The sequence below is a fragment of the Enhydra lutris genome, unplaced genomic scaffold (genome assembly GCF_002288905.1).
Source record: "Enhydra lutris kenyoni isolate GAN:26980312 unplaced genomic scaffold, ASM228890v2 scaffoldscaffold22, whole genome shotgun sequence".
NCBI lineage: Eukaryota > Metazoa > Chordata > Mammalia > Carnivora > Mustelidae > Enhydra > Enhydra lutris.
Window position 1 is genome coordinate 19,141,429 of NW_019154106.1, and position 22,085 is coordinate 19,163,513.

Sequence of the window (22,085 nt, forward strand, 5' to 3'; positions counted from 1 at the left end):
CTGCTCCTGATTTCAGGGCTGGAGAGGGAACGCAACATTTCCCAAACCCTCTGCCTTCCAACAGGGAATACGACCCATGTAAATAGGCAAATGACCCCTGTGTTTTCTTCCAATTAAATAAATAATGATCCCCAGGATTAGGTCTCGAATCTACATGTCTGTGGGCTCAAATCACAGCCACTGGAAGGCAGAAGGTCTCTCCTCTGTGGCCTGGCCTTTCATCCCCAGGCACTTGCTGTTGTGTCCCTTCAGGGGGACAGACAATGTCCATTTCACACCTTAAAGAAGTAACTGTGTCCCCTGCACTGCGGTTTCCTAAGCAATAAAGCATCAAGTGACAGGACGATCTCGGAGGTCCCTTCACATTCTGATACCACACCGTGAACGGTCACCAGGCCCACAGCGATCCCGGTCCTCTCAGCCCATCTACAGGCCTCAGGAGACACGACTAACATCACCTAGCTGAGCTCTAGTAAACCACCTTCTGGAAAGGGGTTCTTGAGTCCACTCTCTCTTACCTCATACATGAGGCGCACGCGAGGGAAGCGTGCAGTCTGCGAGCTCCCTTGGGTCTCTGCTCTATGTTCCTTAAGCAGGCCCTGGAGCCCATCACTTTCAAATGGTCTCTGGACGCCGATGCTTCCACCCCTCTAACGAAAGCGGTCCTACCACACCCTCACGTCTGGGACAACTGCGCTGGAGCTCTGCGCCTGAGTACATGTTAGGCCTCTGAAGACTCGACAGCTGAACCACAACCCGAAAAGGCCCGGGCTCACCGTCCTCTCTGCTCTGGTGGTCCTCCATTAAAGGAACACCTGTGCTCCCCCTTGGATTCCTGACGTGCTGCTGCCCATGGCCTCCCTACAGCCTCACGATGCTATCCTGTCATGTTTCACGGGGAAGTGAAGGAGGCTGTCACGTCATGGGCACAGAAGTTTGCCACTTCTTCACATGGAATGGCCGCGTACCGTTACCCCTCAGATTCATTACCCCTGAAGGGATTTCAGGAAGTCATCTGCTCAATTCTTCCGTCTCCTGGCAGCACTAGTAAAACTGTTCTAGATACTGGGAAGACTGCTGGCTCCCTCTTTCTGAAAAATTCCCAGAAGGAGGGATACTTCTGTCTCTCCAGATTCCTTCAAAAAATTCTTTGGAGCCACAGTGAGAAAGGTCTGTTGCATCATTTCTCTTTGGTTCTCACATATTAAATATTTAAGCTACTTTTTAAAATTTAAATAAAGATAATGAATTTACCACATAAATGACAGAGGCCGGGGGAGAGGGGGCAGAAATAACAGAAGAAATGGACATGCCTATTTTGGAGAAGAATGAGCAGAGGGATATGTTGATTACATTCAAATTAAAAGTTCCACTACAGAGAACAAACTGGTGGTGACCAGAGAGGAGGTGGCTGGGACTGGGGGTTGGGGGGAGATAGGTGATGGGGATATTAAGGAGTGCCGGGTATTTTATGGAAGTGTGGAACGACTGACTATATTATACACCTGAAAATAATATTTCATTGTGTGTTAACTAACTGGAATTAAAATAAAACCTTTAAAAATTTTAAATTAAATTAAAAGTGCCAAGATAACTAATCGTATCTAGATGACCTCTCGAGATCATTAAATCTGTAACTACGGAATGTAAACTCTTTTGAGGTGCACACAGAACACTTACCAAAACGGACCTTTTCACTGGATCGTAGAGTCAGTAAATTTCAAAACAATGAAGCCATATGGATTATCAGGGTAGAATCAAATCAGAAATTAATTGAAAAAAAAGATAACTTTAAAAACTGGCAAAAGTAAGCGATATACTTTTATATAACTATGGGTCAAAGAAGATATTACAATGGAAATTAGAAAATATTTTAAACTTAAGGATAATAAAAATATGACAAATCAAGACTTGGAAATACACCAAAAGCAGTAATTACCAAGAAATTTACAGCTTTAAATGCATACACTGGAAAAATAAATATTGAGATCAATGATCTAAACCATCAAGTTGAAAGACTAGGAAAATAACGGCAGCTCAAACTCATGAACACAGAGGAAGAAACTAATCAGGGAAAGTTAATGAAGGACCAAGCAAACCAACAATAAGGAAAAATCAACAAGATCATAGGCTGACTCTCTGCAAAGATTATGGCACTGCTATACCTCTAACAGCACTGACCAAGACACACAGTGAAAACAACATGACCAATACCAGGAGTGAAAAAGAGACCATCATTCCAGATCCTCTAGACCTGAAACAACAGTAAGATAATATCGTGAGTGACTTTATAGCAGTACGTTTTACAGCTCAAATGAAATGAAGAGATTCCCTGAAAAGCCTAAGATCTCAAAATGAACACAAGAAGAAACAGGAAGTCTGAATAGTGCTGGAGCCATTAAAGACACTGACTGGGTCTGTAAGGAACGTGCTAGAGTGCTGGCGGAGAGCAAAGGAAACACAGAATGGACAGGCAAGAGGAAAGTTAGAAATTACATCAACTCTGGTCTCACCCCAGGGGAGACAGGTGCAGAGACCGTAGCAGTCTCTTCGGACTCAAGCAGACTCAAGCATCTTCTCCTTGCCCTGCGTGCCTGCCATGTGCTGCATGCTGTGTGTGTGTACCAATTTATTAGTCTCTTGATATATGCATTCCTGTCACAACTTCAGTTTACACAATGTACATATATTTATACAATTTACTCCTCGGATGTCTGTGGTTTCTTTATTTTCTTGAATCTGTGAATGCAACGTCCTTTGCCAAATTCTGGAAGTTTTCAGGCATTATTTCTTCAAGTATTTTTTCAGCACCACTTTCTTTCACTTCTCCTTCCGAGACTCTGATGACACAAATGTATCTTTTGTGATTGTTCCACAGATTCTTGAGACTCTGTTCATTTTTTTTTTCAATCTACTTTCTCTCTGTTGTTTGGATAATTTCTATTGATTCATCCTCAAGTTCATTAATTCTTTCCCATTATCATCCTTCACCCACTGAGCCCATCAGTAAATTTTAAATTTCGTTTTCTGTAATTTTCAGTTCTGTAATTTCCAGCTGGTTGTCCTTGGTATATGTTTCTTTGCTGAGACTTTCTATTTTCCATTTGTTTCAACGGTGATCATTAATTGTCTATCAGAGGATCTTTTAGGATCGTGGTTTTAAAACCCTTGTCAAATAATTCCAGCATCTGTGTCATCTTGGTGTTGGCATCTGTGGTTTTTTTCTCAGAAAACTTCAATTTTCCTGATTTTTGGTATGACGAGTAATTTTGGATTGTATCTTGAACATTTTGAATATTACATTTGAATAATATGAGACTCTGTTCCTTTTAAATTTCCCTATTTGAGCAGGGAGTTTAGGTTCAAAACGTGTGTCCTGACCCACCTTTGTAGACTGAATAACAATTCAGTTTTCAAAGACTTGATAGTGCTCTTCTGTCTACCCACCTTGTGTGGTAGCCGGAGGCTAAATTTTGAAACCTGGTTGGTATTCCACACCACCATTTTCTTATTTCTCAAAGGTTTTGCTGGGTTGATTCTACTCAGTTCCATCCATGGGCTGCTTTGAAAGGAGAGGCCAGAGTGCCCCCCAAGGACTTCAACATGCATTTAAATAATCCTGTTCTCAGCTCACTCTCACTCTGGGAAGGATGAGGCTGACTTGTTGCAGGCTGGGGATGGTGGACAGAACACCTGCTCCACAGTCTCTGCACCTGCCTCTTGGCTGATGCTCATGTGGTACAGGGCATGAACAGTGGAGAGGGGAGCACAGAAAGAGTCTCTGCTCCTGTTCATGCAGGGGGAGGATGGCCAGCAGGGCTCCGCACAACAACCTCCACAGACACAGCACCTACTTGGCAGGGCTATGAATGGTTTTTTCATGGCAACTGCATGGAGCCGAGTGGATACAGTCAAAAGGGCTGCATCACAGGGCTGCCCTCTTCCCAGTCCTCTGGCAAGAGAAAGTGGGTTTTTCTTGTTGTTGTTGATTTCTGTTTGTTGCCATCTGTTATGTTTTTATCTATATGTTACGGCCTTCCTAGTACTGAGGCTGGGGTTATACAGAAGGATGATAAGGAGGGAGACAGGGAGAAAAGAGAGGAAGGGAAGGAGCCAAGGAAACTCATTGCTGGGGCATCCCTCAAGTCCTGAGGGCCCTTGCCAGCCTGACTTCTTTCTCCAGGAATAGGGTAAAATGTGCTTATGCAATCTCATCCAGAACTGGAAGTCTATCATTCATTCACTAAGTTATAGAATACTCAAGTAGACTTGTGACTAAAGAAGGACTTAGTAATTACCCAGAAATTTGATATGAACTTTGGGACTTTGTGTCTCCCATTTTTGGGGAAAGAATGAGAGGTCTTTCTATGTGTGAAGGACAGGTCATCTTCTTAGTGAAAGAATAAGGTTGTTATTATTGCTGTAAGGAAGTTCAAACATGTGTACAAGGGTGTGCATGGACACTAAGTAAGTAAAGGTGGGTAGGCTGTGCTAGTTAGTAAGCTGTTGTCTTGAAGCCCCAACCCCTCCTAAATTCTGTTTTGTGATCCTGGGGCTGAGACTGCAAATATCTCATTTTTGCCAAGTTCTGTCAATAGGTGGACACCAGGGAGAGACTGGAGAACTGGAGAAATGAAGAAGGGAATTACTTCCCAGCTTGCCTGCTTTTTCCAGCAGTGTGGCATTTCACCCCAACAGGAGGTGGTTCTAGGTTCTTCCAGCATGCCAGAACCAGTCTCATCTGGATGCTCAGAACTACTAGCAGAAACTAACCAGTGGCCCCTTACGAAGGTCTAAGGCCCACCGCAGGGAAAGAAGAAGGACTCTCTTCTAAGCCTGTAGGTTCTAATGACCCCAGCCACTTCCCTCCTTTCCTTTATTCCTTGAGTCCTGGAGTTATCATCTCTTTACACTTTCAGGGTTCCCTTTTGCTCTCTCAAGCTCTCTGATACCTTGTATTAGAAAATTTCATATATTAAATCAATTCTATTGGAAAAATTTTTATGGACTCTATTTTCCTGACTGATATGGACTCTTGTTTGTGAATATTAGAATAACAAAGAAAATGTTCAGGTGTTTTTATCTTCACCACAGAGAGGTTTCAACAATTGGGTTTGAGTGGTACACAGCTAATAAAAAGAATAGTTAAATAATGATTATTATAATTCTATATAATTGGTTTTCTCTGTAAGCTCAGTTATATAATGACATTTTTATAAGTGACGTGATACAGTGTAAATATCACTAAAATGAATTTAAGCCCTATTAGTGTCACCTGTTAACTGGATGGCACTGGGCATGTCACTTTTGGGCTTCATATGGCTTATGGATAGGCCTCACCTGTAACTAAAAGTGAGCAAGACAGAGTATCTAATTTTCTTTCCAACCTAAAACTATCACTTTATTCTCAAGAAATCACCAGTAAAACCATCTGGGCCTGGAGTTTTCTTTATAGAAAGATTTTGATAACCTCAGTTTTTTTAATAGAAAATTATATAATTCTATTCAATTTTATGCTAAGTTATAATTTTCAAAAGAATTCTTACTCTCATGTAAATTTTAATAATATTCTCATTATTCTTTTAATGTCTTAGGATCTATAATAGCAATCCTTCTTTAATTCCTTTTTATTCACAACAATGATAATTTATGTTCTCTTTTTTTGAATGTTCTGGCGAGGGGTTTTATCAATTTTGTTAATCTTTCCCAAAGGTCAATTTTTGGATCTGTTAACTTTCTCTGTTTTCTACTTCACTGACTTTCTTAGCATTTATCTTTATTCTTTCCTTCTACTTGCTTTGGGTATAATTTATTCTTCTTTTTCTAAGTCCTTAGAGGAGAACAAACTTTAGGTGATTGATTGCTTTCAGACCTTTCTTCTTTCCTAATACAAGCATTTAATGCTATAAGTTTCCGCGGAGAACCACTTTAGTTGCATCCCACAATTTTTTCAGCTTTGAAATGCACTTACAATAAAATCACCAATTTTAAGTATGTTTTGACAACTGTACAGAGTCATAAAACTACCATCACAATCATAGGCTAGAACATTTCCACTCTCTGAGAAGTTCCTTTCTATTCTATTGTCAATCCCACACCCTACTCCTGGCAAAATAGTTCCTCCTACTCTAGAATTTCATATACATGGACACACACAAGAAGTACTCTTTTGCATTCACTTGGCATAATGATTTTGGATTTTTCCATGTTGCTCCATATATCAGTAGTTCATTTCTCTTTCTTGCTGAGTAGTATTCCATTGCATACATATTCCACAATTCATTCTTACATTTGCCAGCTGATATATACAGTTCTGGATCTTATGAATAAGGCTATGAATAATGAGTACAAGTCTCTGTGTAAAGTTGTACATTTTTAACTTCTTTCAGAAGCTGCATCATATGAAAAGTAGATGTTTAGCTTCATGAGAAACTGAACTGTTTTCCAAATCAGTTGCACCATTTCACATTTCTACCAATAACATAAGAGAATTCTAGTGGGTCCACAGCCTTATCAACACGTGGTACTGTCAGTTTTTTAAATTTTATTTAGTCATTCTAGGGGGTATGTCTTGGTAACTTTTTGGGCTTTTATTTTAGAATTGCCCTAATGACTATGATGTGGAGAATTTTTTCATATGTCACTTTATCTCTACATATCTTCTTTGGTGAAGTAACTGCTCAAATCTTTTGCCCATTTTTTTTAAATTAACTTCTTTGTTTTCTTCTTACTGAGTTGTGAGAATTCTTTATATATGTTGGATACAAGTTTTTTTTTTTTTAAGATTTATTTATTTGAGAGAGAGAGAGAGAGAGAGGGAAGGGGCAAAGGGAGAGAATCTCAAGCAGATTCCCCACTGAGCAAGGAGCCCAACATGAGGCTCAATCCTAGGACCCTGAGATCATGACCTGAGCTGGAACTAAGAGCTAGACACTCAAGCAACTGACCCAGGGAGGCAGCCCAGATAAAAGTTCTTTATCACATATATGTTCTGAAAAAATTTTTCCCAAAAAAGTGTCTTCGCAAATATTGTTAATTTTGAAGAAGTCCAACTTATCTATTCTTTTATAAGTCATCTACTTGTTTCCTATTTCAGTATCATTGCTTAGCCTAGACACACTACGGTTTTCTCCTCTGTTTTCTTCAAGAAGTTTTTTAATTTCCATTCTTAGGACTAGTTAAACTTTTATATACAGTGTGAGGTGAGGGTCATGATTTTTTTTTTTCTTTGACATAGGATATCACATTGTTCCAGCATCACTTTAGTGAAAAAGACTGTCCCATCTCTATTAAACAGACTTGGGTCCTTTGTTGAAGATCAGTTGACTGTACATGTGTGTTCTATTTCTGGACTCTTTATTCTGTCTCATTGATGTATATGTCTAAGTTGACAACAATACCACAGTGTCTTGATTACTGTAGCTTTACAGTAATTCTTAAAATAAGGGAGTCCTAAAACTTTGCTCTGCTTTCCCAAAATTGCTTTGGCTATTTTTCAGGTTCATTGTGTTTCTGTTTCAATTTTAGAACAAGCTCGTCAATTTCAATTAAATAAAAAAAAAAAAAAATGCTTCTGGGATTTTGAGTGGGACTGCTCCGAATCTACGAAGAATATGGGGAGCACTCACACTTCCCTCACAGTTAAGTCTCTGGATGGATTCATATGCTACATCTTTCCATTATGCAGTTGCTCTCCAATTTCTCTCTGCAACATTTTGTGGTTTTCATTGAACATATATGGCACCCATTTCATTCCATTTTTCAAGCATTTCATTTTTTATATGCTTTTGCATGAAGATAATTTTTTATAGCTTTTTGGAAATATAGCTGACATACAATAAACTGAATCTATTTACAATGCATACTTTTATATGTTTTGACATCTGTATATATCAGTAAAATCATCATTCCAGTTAAGAAAATGAACATATCCATTTCCCCTACAAGTTTTTTTTTTGCCCCTTTGTTATTCTTCCCTCTTGACCTTCACAGCTTCACTCTCCCCACTCCTATGCCAGGCAACCACTGATCTTTCAATCACTAAACATTAGCTAGCATTTTCTAGAATTTTATGTAAATGGAATCATAAAATATGTTTTCATCTTGCTTCAATCACTCAGCATAATTATTTTTAAATACATACATGTTTTTGTACGTTTCCACAGCTCATTCATTATTTATTACTGAGTAGTATTCTATTGTATAGATTTATTTATTTATTTATTTATTTGACAGAGAGAGCATAAGTAGGCAGAGAGGCAGGCGCGGGGGAGGGAGAAGCAGGCTCCCTGCTGAGGAGAGAGCCCGACGCGGGGCTCGATCCCAGGACCCTGAGATGACCTGAGCCGAAGGCAGAGGCTTAACCCACTGAGCCACCCAGGCGCCCCTCTATTGTATAGACAGACCAGGATTATTCATTTAAATCTGATAAATACTGAGTGTTTTTCCTCCAGTTTCCAGCTACTACAAATAAAAACTGCTACGAATATTGTGTACAAGTATATGTGTATCCATATGCTCTTACTTCTCCAGGGTAAATCTCTATGAGAAGAATGGTAGGGTCACACGGTAGATGTATGCTTAACACTTTTAAATTCTAAACTGTTTTCTAAAATGGCTGGATCCAGATTATAGACCACGGGAAAGCAGACAGGCAGACAGGCCAGAATAACTTGTTTCATATCTTTCACATGCATGCTGGTAATAAAGATTTGTTTATTTATCAAATATTACTGAGTAACTGCTAAAAGGAATGAATGGGGTTGGGCACAGAGGATAGAGCCACGAACAAGCCATGGTTCCTGCCCCTGCAGGCTTACATTCTAGAAGAAAAGCAGACACCAAACAATATACTTCACAATTAATTATGTGCTCACAAGAGCTATAGAGTGCTCTGAACCTAACCTAGTCTAGGGACTCTCTGAAAGCTTCTTTGAGATAGCGACGTTCGAGGAGAACGCTGAAGAATGAATAGCAATTCACAAGATAGATATAATCCCAACACACTTGCTAAACACAGGAAAGTGGCTCTGGGTTCCAACACAACTCCCTGAGGACACACATTTTTGTTAACAGATTTATTTATTCACCTAATCAGTCAAGCTTGCTCCCAATCCCCACATGAAATAATCCTAGGCTTTGGCATAAAAAACAGGATTTGGGAACACCATTATCTTCTGTCTTCTGACTCAACACAAAAGTAGGTACCCTCTCTAGAACAGAAATGTCCCCTGTGAAGAATGGAAACAACAAACCACCTTCTACCATGAAGCAGGGTAGACTCATGAGGGGAATCATGAGACCGAGCCTAGCAGGTGCCATCGTAGCAGCCACTGATGGGGCGTCGTGTAAAGTGCAGAGCGCACTGCCCACCATGCAGGAGGGGCAGCTCCTGAGTTTTCCTTCTCTGCGGGAGGCGCTGTGTAACGTTCTAATGTACGTGATGACCTAATGCAGTCACGACCGTTATTGCCGTTTCATGTACGAATATACTACCATCCAGAAAGATTAAATAACCTGTCCTTGGTCATTAACTGGTCAGTGAAACGGCAGAAATTTGGGCCCAGAGCCTTTCCAACTCTGTCCATTTTATTAATTACTATGCAAGAAATAATTTTTACAAAATTACCCTAAAGCACCAACAGCAGGGATGCCTGAGAAACTTTAACATCAAGATAATTCCATGAGAGACGACTGATAGGCTTGTGGCTCTTCCTGAGAGTTTTATGAACCTGTGGTCTCTGACAGGGTAAAACCCTCCGGGCTGACGGTACCGTGCAGACACAATGGGATCTCCATTCCAACTCTTCCACTCATTAGCTGTGTGACTGCACCTAACCTTGTTTCATCTTAGTGAAGAACAAGAAACAATAATCATGTTACAGGTTTGGGAGAAGATCGTTAAGTCATATCTGTAAACGTCCAGAATATTCACTGGACTATGGAGGCAGTTATGAAAGTTTTCCTTCTATGGCATCTTGGGAAGATTCCGATTAATGAGGATGAGGCTTTTCCTGCCCACCACTCCTCTGATATACGGTTACTTCCTTTGAGGTGATGTGGAATCAAAAACAGAGGAAAGAGGGGAAAAGGCCTGAGACAAACCCAAGACTGACAGAAATCCCAGGTTTTAATACACGTGAGATCTCATGATCTCATTTCAAGGTCGAAAGGAATACATTCATTAGGCTACCTTTCTTTCACTAGATTTCACTTAACCCAACTGAAAACACTAAAGAGGGAGCACTCTGTCTGTCTCGGCTACATCGTTCCCAATGTTCCCTTTTTCCACTTCCCTTTTGCCACAAAAATAAACACGTAAGTATGGTCTGAAGCCACTATATGCAAGAAAGAGAGAAAACCCTGGCAGAAGCAGTGGTCTTTCTGCCAAGAGCTGGCTAGAGAAACAAGTGGGTAATTTGCTTTTTTAAAAAATGGGAATAAGAGGGCTAAAAGTCATCTAATGCCCTAGATGTGATCATGTAAAAGACATCTCTGTGAACGAGAATAAACCCAGAAAGATGATACATATTTTATTAGCCACTCACACCTCTCACTGACCAGTAACTACAGCAACCAAGTGTGTTGCACATCTGGCTCTTCTACAACAATTTCTTTTACACTCAAATGGAGCTGCATAAAAAAGCACCATTTTTAACTTAAGGGTTAGAAAATAAATTTCTCTTTTTCTCTAAGATTTGTTTATTTGAGAGACAGAAAGAGAGTGCACAGGGGGAGGGGCAAAGGGAGAGGGAAGACTTTTCCAGCAGGCACCCAGCTGAGCACAGAGCCCAATGCACGGCTCGATCCCACGACCCTGAGATCATGACCTGAGCGGAAACCAAGAGCTGGATGCTCAACCGACAAAGCCACCCAGGCACCCCAGAAAATAAATTTCTGCAATAAATATAGGAATACACAATCCATATTCATTTAATAAAGTCTGAGTACAAATGGCTTCATCTAATTCAATTTCATGACTTTTTAGAACCTTAAATTCAGCAAACTCTGAGTCAGCGAGAAAAGATGGCTGCCTCCCTCTCACGGGCAGGACGAGGGCAGGGGACAGATCTCACCACTTTCCCTGTGCCGGCTGTGGCTAACTGAGGCCAGCTCTCTGTCTCGCTCGGGTCCGATGTCGCTGCCCCCCCACCCCCCCCCCCCCCACCCCCAGCCGCAGGCCTCTGCCTGCCGCCACCATGCGTCTCCCGGCATCCTCCCTGATGGAGCTCATCAATTCCAACCGCTTTTCACCAGGCCTCGGCTCTGGCACTTTCCCCTGGGGAGACCTTTACTGGTCTCCATACTTAACCCCTGAACCCAGCCTAATCCATCAGCCGCACAGAATGAACGGTGAGAGAGAATGTTTCTCCCCAAAGACAGGCCGCCAGCCTCTCCACTTAAACCTGGGAAAGCAGCCATCCACAGGGTCTGCTTTCTGCGTGTCATGTCGCCAGCCTGTGGGCTCACTGACATTTTTATTGCTGCCGCGCCCAGCTGCTCCAGGCCGGGACACGCTCCTCAAGGGGACATCATTAAGTGCTCGTCTGTCACGAGCTAGAGATGCTCTTTTGAAAACATGCCCGGACTCTCCTTGGGAGCCCCCCAATGGCCGGAGGGCACGGGTGTCATACCGGAAGAGGGTTCCCCCAAAGTTTTAAGGGATAGCTTCACAGCGCGCGCTCCTGCCTTGCTTTTAGACTCCACTGGGCTTGCGGGATTATGACCTTAAAGAGACTGAAATAGAACACTCCGGGTCAGGAAGGACCGGCGACACTGGGCGAGAAGCAGCGGCTGTGAGCATGGACGGCTGAAGCGTCCCTACCTCATAGCCGAACTGCAGCTCGTCTGACGTGAGCATGATGATGTCGTCGTCGATGGCCAGGACCGCCTCCGTCTCGATTTCGTCGTAGGGGAAGAAGCGGTTACTCAGCTTGTTTTCGGCCGTCCTCACAACTTTCAGCGGGACCCGGATCTTGGGCCAGAGAGAATCTGGGGTGGGAAAGACAGGCATGGGTGACTCTTCTGTGAGGAGACGAAGGGGTAAAAGCACCATCACACGAGATGGAACTTACTTCCGCGGCTGCCATCAAACCTTCACGTACAACCGTTGGAGGGCGAGTCCTCACAAAAGCACTGTTACAAAAACCTGAAGTATTTCTGTCCTCTCCAGGTCCTTGCAACACTTCTAATTCTCAATACTGTCTTAACCAGAGGTACGAATGGCTTCAACTCACAACTGAGAGATGGAGAAGCCAAAAGGACTTGCCCAAGATCACAGCAACGAGGGATGGGAGTCCGCACTATCCCAGTGTCAGGCCCACGGTGTCGTGTCAGAGCTTGGCCACCTCCCCAAACTACCTTCGGTGAGGGACACCGCAGTTCAAGGCATGCCTCTGCCCTGCTGGCAGATACAAAGCCCGTACGTGTTCTAGATGTCTGCCCGTGTGCCCCTCCACCATGCAATCGCCACAGACACCAAGCTGCTCTAATCCACCCCGCGAAAACGGTTTTCCTGAATGACGTAGGTTTCTTAACTTAGCACGTTATCCCCTGGACAGCCCCTTCCCTCTGATCCACTGGGTTTGGTTTCTCATCCTGAACAATTTACAGAGTAAATATCAAGTTTCTAGGTCTAATTATGTGGGATTTTCTGGTATACTGAAGAAAAACCAACCCATGACTTGCCTTACATTTTTTTCCCATTCTACTTTGAAATGATTGAAGCGATTCAACCACAGGTTCCTTATTTTAAAATGTTGCATTTAGCATAGCATGAAATTAGTACCTCTTTGGTGCACTACCCTTATCCATATTCGTCAGGGCTCTTTACAGAGGGTCCTTTGTTCTTCACACAACATTTGTCAAATGACAAAAAGGAAAGCTAGGTATCAGACTGCTTCCAAAAAGCCCATCGTGTAATTGTGGAAAGATCTAGCATGTGTGAGTCTTGAAGCCCCAAATGCCTGTGGCCACTCCAAGGTCACCATACTGAAGACAAGGATGGCGACAGGGGGTCAGAAGGGAAAAGGCTGTCTGCACTGCTCGCAGATGAAATACCTTCCTTCTGCATATTGTACAGTGTGTCCATGGGACACGTTGTGGGGACACCAGCAGGGTCCTGGAAGAAGCCTGTGTAAGTGCGGGCCCTGTAATTAGGGAAGACATTCAGTCTTAAATAAGCACAGAGCCTAAAAAAAGTAGTCAACTCCAAAAGAAGCATGTTTGGGGAAAAGAACGGAACTGAACACCAAAGAAATGATCCTAGGGGCCTCTGCCTCTTAATCAATAACAGTAGTTAATTATAGTTTCATCCCTGCCCCAGAAGCACATTATCAATAAAGAGCTTTGGAATAAACGGATGGGAACAGGACTTGAGAGAGTGAAGATCTGCGTCCCACATTACCTGTGGGATGTCAGCAAGTCCTTCTCACTATCTTCTAAGAATAAGTGGGGGAGGGAGGACACCTTTACTAAGCAATAGTATATACCACACACTTCGTAGATGCAATGTTATCCAATCCTCCCGAAAACCCCCGCGGCAGAAATTATTTACAAAGCAGCAGTTACAAGGCTCAGAGAGATTAAGTAATTTGGCAGGGGTTACAGAGCTACTAAGTGATAAGGTAAGTGATTGAATCTAAGTCTGTGTAGCATCAAAGACCAAACAGAACACGTACCATCTACTGCAGTATGAAAACCTCATGCTTCTCAAGATTTGGGATAAAATAATGAAACTCAATGTGTGTTCTCCAACAATCATCCTTATTCTTGTTGGCTTCCTGCTCCCTCTTCCAGATAAATTAAACCCTTGCCATAAATCTACTGTCCAAATCCTTATGAAACATGAATTTTAATATCGAAAATAGCTCTATCTACTAGACCACCAGTTCTCAAAATTTTGGTGTCAGGATTTCTATATTCTCTTAAAAATTGTTGAGAATTATGGAGGGAATGTATTGCATGGAGCACTGGGTGTGGTGCATAAACAATGAATTTGGAACACTGAAAAAAAATTAAATTTAAAAAAATTGTTGAGAACCCCAAAGAAGCTTTCTGTAACACACACACACACACACACACACACACACACAATTAGTATAAGAGATTAAAACTGAGGAAATTTTAAAACAGAAGAATACACAAGCGCACATCCCACTAGCCATTTATCCCATGTCATGCAGCCTCACAAAAACTCCTCTGTCCCCTTGCGAAAGAATAAAGAACGGGAAATGGAAGTGATTTGGTATTACTATGGAAATAATTTCAACCTCACACATCCCCTGAAAGGCTCTCATGGATGTCCAGGGGTCCCTAGACCACACTCTGAAAGGCTCTGTGTTCCGATTTGGGTATGGTAAGATGGGGAAAGTTCAAATAAGTTGGAAAGGAGTTTGGGAGGAATTCCGAGGACAGTACAGGTACTTGAATCCAGGATTTCCACAGAATGTTTAAGGAGACTAACGGTGCCAGTTGTCCATGCACTGCCTCCCAGCGTCAATGTCACCCTTCACTGCCTGGTTTCTCATGCTGGAACTAGATCCTGTAAACATTTCCCCTCTGCCCACCAGCTTGATGATAGGCTCTGTCAGTAGAGGGTTCTGGAGGGACACTTCAGAAGGAAGGGGGCTTTTCTTCCTGGTTCGGGCACACCTCTTTAACTTGTTGCTCCTTCTGTACTTGACCAGAAGATAGGCATGCAGGGGCACTTCCCTCCAGCAAGCTAAGTGGCATCCCTGGGGACAGCTCTGCGACAGGTTCTACAGACACCTCCAAGAGCAGCTTGGCTGAGGTCCTCCCTGTGGGTGGTTCCCAGGGAGCTTCACCAAAGCCCGCCATTTCCCAGCAAGTTCAGAACATACCCCAGTGGTTTCCCATTGAATTCCATGGGTACTGAAGGGGTCGGGAAGTTTCTTGTTTGCCAGACTTGGCCTGTGGCACCTCAGCAAACCTCACCGTGCAGTAGGCTACAATCACGTGCTATCAAACAAAGTCTGAGTGAGTCTCAGAGCTAGCTGGGGAAGGGACTCTCCAAATTTGTTTCCTACTTTCTTTACAGTTTTGGTTTTTTTTAAAGATTTTATTTATTCATTTGACAGACAGAGATCACAAGTAGGCAGAGAGGCAGGCAGAGAGAGGGGAGGAAGCAGGCTCCCCGCTGAGCAGAGAGCCCGATGCAGGGCTCGATCTCAGGACACTGGGATCACGACCTGAGCCGAAGGCAGAGGCCTTAACCCATTGAGCCACCCAGGCGCCCCTCTTTACAGTTTTTACCTCTAGTCACCAATTATCTGTTACTAGTTAATCATTCTTTATATTAAACTTCTCCTATTCAAGTTACTGTGTGGTTTCTCTCTCTTACCTGGGCCTTGCCTAATACACAGGATATCAGGAGGGCTATCAGATGAAAGGGGAACTATTCTCTCCAAACTCTAAAGTTAGAACCATGACCAACGGCTGGGTGAAAGTTACAGGGCAACCAACTTAGACTCAAAATTGGTCAGAATCTTCTGATGGGGGGCGCCTGGCTGGCTCGGTCAGAGAAGCATGCGACTCTTGATCTCAGAGTCATGAGTTCGAGCTCCACACTGGGTTTAGAGATAAAATAAATGAAGTGGGGTGACTGGATGGCTCAGTTTCTTGAGTGTCTGACTCTTGATTGTGGCTCCAGTCATGATCTCAGGGTTCCAGGATCACGCACAGGCTCCATGCTCAGTGCGGAGTCTGCTTGAGGATTCTCTCTCTCTCTCTCCCTCTGCCCCTCAACCCTGCTTGTGCACACATTCTCTTTCTCTCTCAAACAAATAAACCTTTAAAAATAAATAAATACATTTAAAAAAGAATCTTCTGATGGAAAAACTGAGATAAAATGAAATGATGAACTGCCTTGAGCAATATAATGTGTGTTTTTACTTGAAATGTACTATTAGGTACTATTAGGTCAGATTTCTACTTGACAAATGAGAGACCAAACAAGATGCCTCTGAGGTCCAGGATTTCGTGAGGCAGTCATCTATCAGAAAGAACAGTCTTTGGGAAGACCTCTGCATCTCAGGTGTACCCCTTACCAGCCACGGTGTCTTGAACAAGTCAGTCACTTTCAGCCTGGTTCCTTCCACTATGAAGACAGAATAACGACTCTGCCCTCCCACGGCTGACTGTGAGGATGAACAGGAATGCCCCGAGCAGCACAGTGCCTAGCACACAGGAGACATCCACTTATTGTTAGCCCGGCCTTCCTCTGAACGTTTGTGTCTATCTACAGAATCAAAGGACTTCTTCCGAGCCTTCGGTGTAAGGGTGGCCAAGTGGGCCATGTAGACCTGGCACATTACTCTGGCAATGCAGTGGCATGCCCCCAGCTTACACCTTCCGTATCCACTTTTAGATCACCAGGACCCCTACAATAACCCTCCAGAACGGAGACAATTGAGCGCACAAATGAGATAAAAAGAACACGGAACCTTGTCTGTGCTAATCTCACAAACAGCTCCTCCTTTTGCAATACGTACAGAAAACAGGCTGGCTGCCTCAGTTAAGAATGAATCACAACCCTGGATGGGATTTGGACTTTCACTTGGCGCGTGGGTACAGCATGCTCCGCCCACAGACGGCTTTCCACAACTGTCACCTAGCTATCTGAAGAATTACTCGAGACAATACCCACAGAGAACTAACTTGCCCTTGCCCTGTAAAGTCTTTCATGGACAAGTTTGAGGGAATGATGAAGGTCAAAGAGGATGATGTGGGGCGAAGATGGACATGGGACTGCCCGTCCCTGTTCTGAGTTAGGCCCCGGTAGCCAAAAGTCAGTCAGGACAGAAGCCGTCCCCACCTCCACGGCCAGCTGTCTAGGCACTGTCGTCACCACAACACAGGCCTCTAAAGAGAACTCCCAGTTTTTTGTTTTCACATTTTCAAATAAAATAGGCCTCCAAGAAAGGGAACTGCCATTCTCTCAGGCTTCCGCATGCCTTCTGTGGAGGGCAGAAATTAAAAATATGCATTATAATTACTCTCTGCCTTAAAGTAGGTAATTCTGATATGGGATGTTGAATGTTTAAAAAATTAGGACAGAAGGATGAGAAAAATGTGGGTGAGAAAAAAAAGAACATTTCCCCCCCTTTCCATTAGTATTTTCAAAAGAACAGATTTACTGTCCTGTCTCTCTTTGAGCCCCTGACAAGGACCTAGTTCTTCTACATAAGCCTGAATCAGAGAACGGACAAAGCGTGATGATTTTCTTACTGTTAAGTGGTAATCTAAGTGGGTACAGTGGGCCTTAGTGCAAGGGACACGAGCTTCGGATCCACGGAGACCTGTGCTCATTTCTGGCTCTACACTTACAGTTTTCCAATTCAGGCAAATTACACAACTAATCTGAGTTTCATTTTTGTAAAACAGGAATAAGAACAGTGTCCTTGCAGGTTTGCCAGAAGGACGAGATAATACTCAGCACAGCTCCTGTTTGTGGGATTTAAAATATGTTTAATACACGCCTATAAAAACAGTGTACCATTTTCATCTTCATAAATGGGTTAAGTCTTATGGACCTCACTTCTCTCCTGACAGCATGTAGAGGTGTAGACAGGAGGCTATGAGGTGGCCCCTTGGGATGAAGAAGGACACAGTTCATAGCTAGAGACCTTTGGGCTCTAATTCCATTGCTGAGGCCAAACGGGTCTCTTTTTTCCTTACTCCTTCTAAATTCTAAGTGAAACTCTAAATTCTAAATGAGTTCAAAGAAAGACAGTGTGGCCTTGTACCTTATGTCTCATCCTGTGAATCTGTGGCGGGCAAAATAAAACTGTCACCTTCCATCCACACAAAGCAGTCTGAAAAACAGGGGTTTTTTAAACACATTGCTGAATTTATGAAAAACAAACAGCTGAGCCAGGTGACCTGATAACTTCACAGTCAGGAACTTCAGTCTAGCTTGAAGGAGAAAAAGAACTCCTTGTGTTCAGGATTTTTTTAAAATGTGTATTGATTAACGGTTTTCTCCATGCTGGATGCCAAGAAAGATGTGAGCAAAGAGAATTCCTCCTCCAACTTGGCAAGGGTACTATAAAATGATGAGGACGACTGAAGATGACCCCAAGCCCATCCTGACAATCTCTGTCACAAATACAACCACAGACCAATGAAATAAATGGTCAGATTACCTCTGTACCAACCTCAAGCTCACTTCAGGAATGCTCGGGCTGCTTGGTGTAGAGCAGGTCCACGTGATCGTAATTCCCCACAATCCCTGCATTCCGCTCAAAAGCAAGGTGGCTGTGGCTTCTACTTCTCTGTTGCCTCCCCTGGGATGACCATCGTGAGTCACTCAGCCCATCCCCTCCTGCCTGCTAACAACTAGGAAAGTCATAATCTGAAGCCGGGGAGCTCCTGAGGTCAATTCAAATTTAACACTGAAATCAGCTAAAACAGAAGGCTGAGTTAAACCTATCTGAAACGCACAATGTAATCGCTTCCTTCACAGGGAGGCCAGGGGCCAAGCCAAACAACCTCTATATCCATCAAGTTTGGAAATTGAAGAGTTGGGGAGGAGGAAGGCAGTGGCTTGCCTTTTTTTTCTGACAGAGCTCAAAACCAATGTGACGAAAGCTCACTGGAAATTTCTATTGCCTGCTCTAAGTATTTACTTAAAGTTCAAACCCAGCAATTTAGACTTAAATGTAACCAAAAAGAAAAATGTATTTGGTTGGAGAGTGGGGAAAAAAAAAAAAAAAAGGCGGTGGGGGGGGTGGGATTTCTGCCTGCATTAACCCTCCCAGCAGCAGACATGTTCACCACAATATTTATTTTAGTAAATGTAGAGAAAGTGAAAAACATCACTTTTGCCTCTAGTATTTCAAAGCCTTGGACTTACTTTTTAAAAAATATATACACTACTAATGCCATACATACAGATTCAGATGGCTTTGCTGGCATGAAGGCCAGAGCTGACAGTCCCATTTACCAACTGAACAAACACCCCACAGAAGATTAAACATGGTTCGTGCTCTCCCCAAACAACCACCCCGCCAGAGCCCGAGCGGAGACCTAAAAACCACTGCTGGAAAAAAAAGCTGGTTCAGTCTCTAAACGTGTCAAAACTGGGGCCTCGTCACTTGAGGGCTCGCTTTCCTCCCTAGAGCCAAAAATATTTCAAAAATAAACTAAGCTCCTGGTCATAAAATCAACCGCTACATCTTAGCAGGGTCTACCAAAAATTAAAACTGAACACCCAGCTCCAAAACCAAGGTTTGCACTCGTGCTTCCTGTCACCCCCGTGTCAGCACCTTGACCAAGAAGGCAGAAAATGATTCCTCCCTTCTTAGCTGTCCCCGATGATACCTGCCCAAAAGAAGGGACTTGAATTCACAATAAACCATTCACCTGAAGCCCAAAGTGGCCAGCCAGGGTTCGTAAGGCAGGAGAGGCCCCTTCTGCACATAGCTCTGCCCCTCTGGGCGGGTGGGCTGCTGATGGGCTCCCTCGGAAAGTGGGCGACCTCCGTGTGCGGGACTGGACGCACGAGTGGGAATGCAGCACGACGCAGTGGCCTATTCCAGATCCCAGGAGGGACACACAGCCTTCCTTCTCAAAATGTGACTCATCCTTTTTAAGCCAGAGACCAACGAGCAGCACCAAGCTGTCCGATCCACTTCCCTCTGGCAAGACATGGGCAGTGGCCCTCTCCGTGGCCCTCCCCATGGCCCTCCCCCGCACAGCTCCTGTTTATCTCTGCCTTTCCTTTCCTTCCTGTCCACTTCGTCCTTCTCCCCTGCTCCTTTTTTCCTTCTACCCCTTTCTTTCTCCTTTTTAAAGAGTCAAATAAATGAAACAAACAAACAAAAATCCAGGAAACTAGATGTTGGAGAGAAACAAACTTGGCATGAAAAGATAGTTAATGAGAAAAAGCACTGCTCTCTGGAGTGTAAAACAGGGCCTTCATTTAAAGTAGCTATTTTGTTTACTTAAACGATGGCTCCCTGAATAGAGAGAAAGTATATGATTCTCTCAAGAGAACAAAAATCTCACTAAGGAAGATATCTTAAATGTCTCAGGAGGAACTAAAGAATTTTCTTGGGGCAAATTCTGATTTGCCTAACAGACAGCAAATGTTCTTCTTGCAGCCTAAACTAGAGATCTACTACTGGTAGTTTCCAAAGTAGACTATCCCGACTTCAGTATTACCAATTAAAAGGGAATAGCCATAAAAAGTGCAGATACTACTGTCAGGCAATAAACTAGACCTTATCGGTGATAGTGGTGCACATTACAAACTTCAAACTCATTCCTTGCTCTAATCCATCAGAAACTTCCTGGCTTTAATAGGCTATAAAGGGCAGGAGCTTTGAAGTCCCTGGGATTAGGATCAGTAATAGACAGACTGAATGAGAAACTAAATGCAGGTGGAACATACTCTATGCGTCCTGAACAAAAAACAAATCCAATTAATCAAACAGTCCTCAGCCTGAGCTGCCAGCACCAGCCAGCAGCGCACAGGGGTGGCCAAGGCAAGGGACAAAGCGATTAAGGATGGACCAATGGGAACCTGAGCGAGCGCTCACTTTAAGGAACTGAGTCGAAGCCTGAAGAGGGCATGTTCTGCTGACTTTCCCAATGGAAAGTGAAGCCGTCCTTTTTTTTTTTTTTTTTTCCTGAAGCAAAGTGCAGTATCAGAGCCCAGATAAGGAAGGAGAAAACTAATGCCTTTTAAACTGAGTTTTCATGTAAACAATCAGCTGAGATGGCTGAGGGAAGCTGAGCTCTGTTTTCCCAAGGCTGCTGGCCTTTGATCCCGCTGATTCCTAAGCTCTCAAACACTTGTGGCTACAGCGCATGCCATGGGCTTGGGGTTAAATGGGCCACCCCAGAACAAGAATGAGATGACTGAGAAAACTGGGGTCATGCTGCCTCAGAAATGGCATTGTTGTTAACAAAGCAGGACAACTCATTTAAACCTAAGGACGCAAATAATTTGGCCATCCAAAAACCAATCCAGCTGAGAGTTGTGCTAACACCCAGACCAGGCCTTTCCTGAACATACCATTTTCCCACTCTTCTTACCTTCTGGGGGGTTTTTATTCTGGTTATTCCAGACGACCAGCAGCTTGGATAGACTGGGCACCTTGGACACCTCGGTGATGACCCGGAAGAGGCTCTCCACTCGGTCATACGTGAGGACGATGGCGGTGAAACCTTGCGACTGTGGCGGGATCAGCGGGAGGAAGAGTGGGTTGCTCACGCTGCTCCACTTCTGCAAGGCAACAGGTTCATGTGGGTCAGCGAAGGACCTAGTCACCATGGGGCTGATCTCTTTTGCAATGTTGTCCATAAACCAGGACAAGGGAGATTTGGTGACTTTAACATGACCAACCCAAGAGCTAAAGCAACTCTTCGGTCTTCTCTTCCCCAAAACTTGTATTGACTCTCTTTAATTAACTTGAGCTCTGAGGTCACCCAAGTAGGAACAGAGAATTTTTGTAGCTGAGAAGAGATATCTAGTTAAACACAGCAGATTAAACACGTACATTGAGCTCCATTCTCTCCTCAAGCCAACTCAAGGGACAGTGGATACAAAGTACAAATGGACAATGACAGTGAAATGAGAGAAGACACAACAGGGGACAAGCAGTATCGACAGGTTTCAGTATGACTAGGAGGGACCAGAGAAGTGGTAACAGAGCAGGAGAATGAGGGCAAAAGCTAAGTAACCACACAGAGGGGCCAACAAAGGAACCAAGTCCAAACCGCTGAGCCCCACAAAGGCTCAGAAATCAGCTGAGCAGGAACCTGGGGTAAGAGGAGGGGCAGGGTGGAAAACAGGAAGACTGGTTAAAAATATGTATAAGGAGCAAAAGAGACCCAGATCTACAAACCTCTGCTTCACCCAGCCACTCAGCCAGAAAACTCCTCTTGCTGCCCACCCCTACAGGAGGGGGGAGGCCTATTCTCTGAGGAACTGAAGCTCTGGGCATGGAAACATGGCCATAGCAGAGAGGAAAACGCCGGTCAAAGTCTATCGTGGGAACAATGAGCTAGCTGCCCTTCTTCCCCTCCAAGTCCCCAAACACTGGCAGCCAGGGGCCTAG

At 43.6% G+C, this 22,085-nt stretch overlaps 1 protein-coding gene across 1 annotated transcript in view; it reads right to left on the bottom strand.

Annotated features, from left to right (window-relative positions):
* The window catches only part of LOC111150031 (exostosin glycosyltransferase 2), a 139,650-nt gene that overhangs the window by 26,060 nt on the left and 91,505 nt on the right, over positions 1-22,085 (bottom strand). Inside the window, exons 9-10 of the mRNA XM_022507348.1 lie at positions 21,061-21,250; positions 11,825-11,991 (exon numbers count right to left, since the gene is read on the bottom strand). Of these exons, the coding sequence (XP_022363056.1) occupies positions 11,825-11,991; positions 21,061-21,250 (357 nt within the window). The remainder of the gene's footprint in view (positions 1-11,824; positions 11,992-21,060; positions 21,251-22,085) is intronic.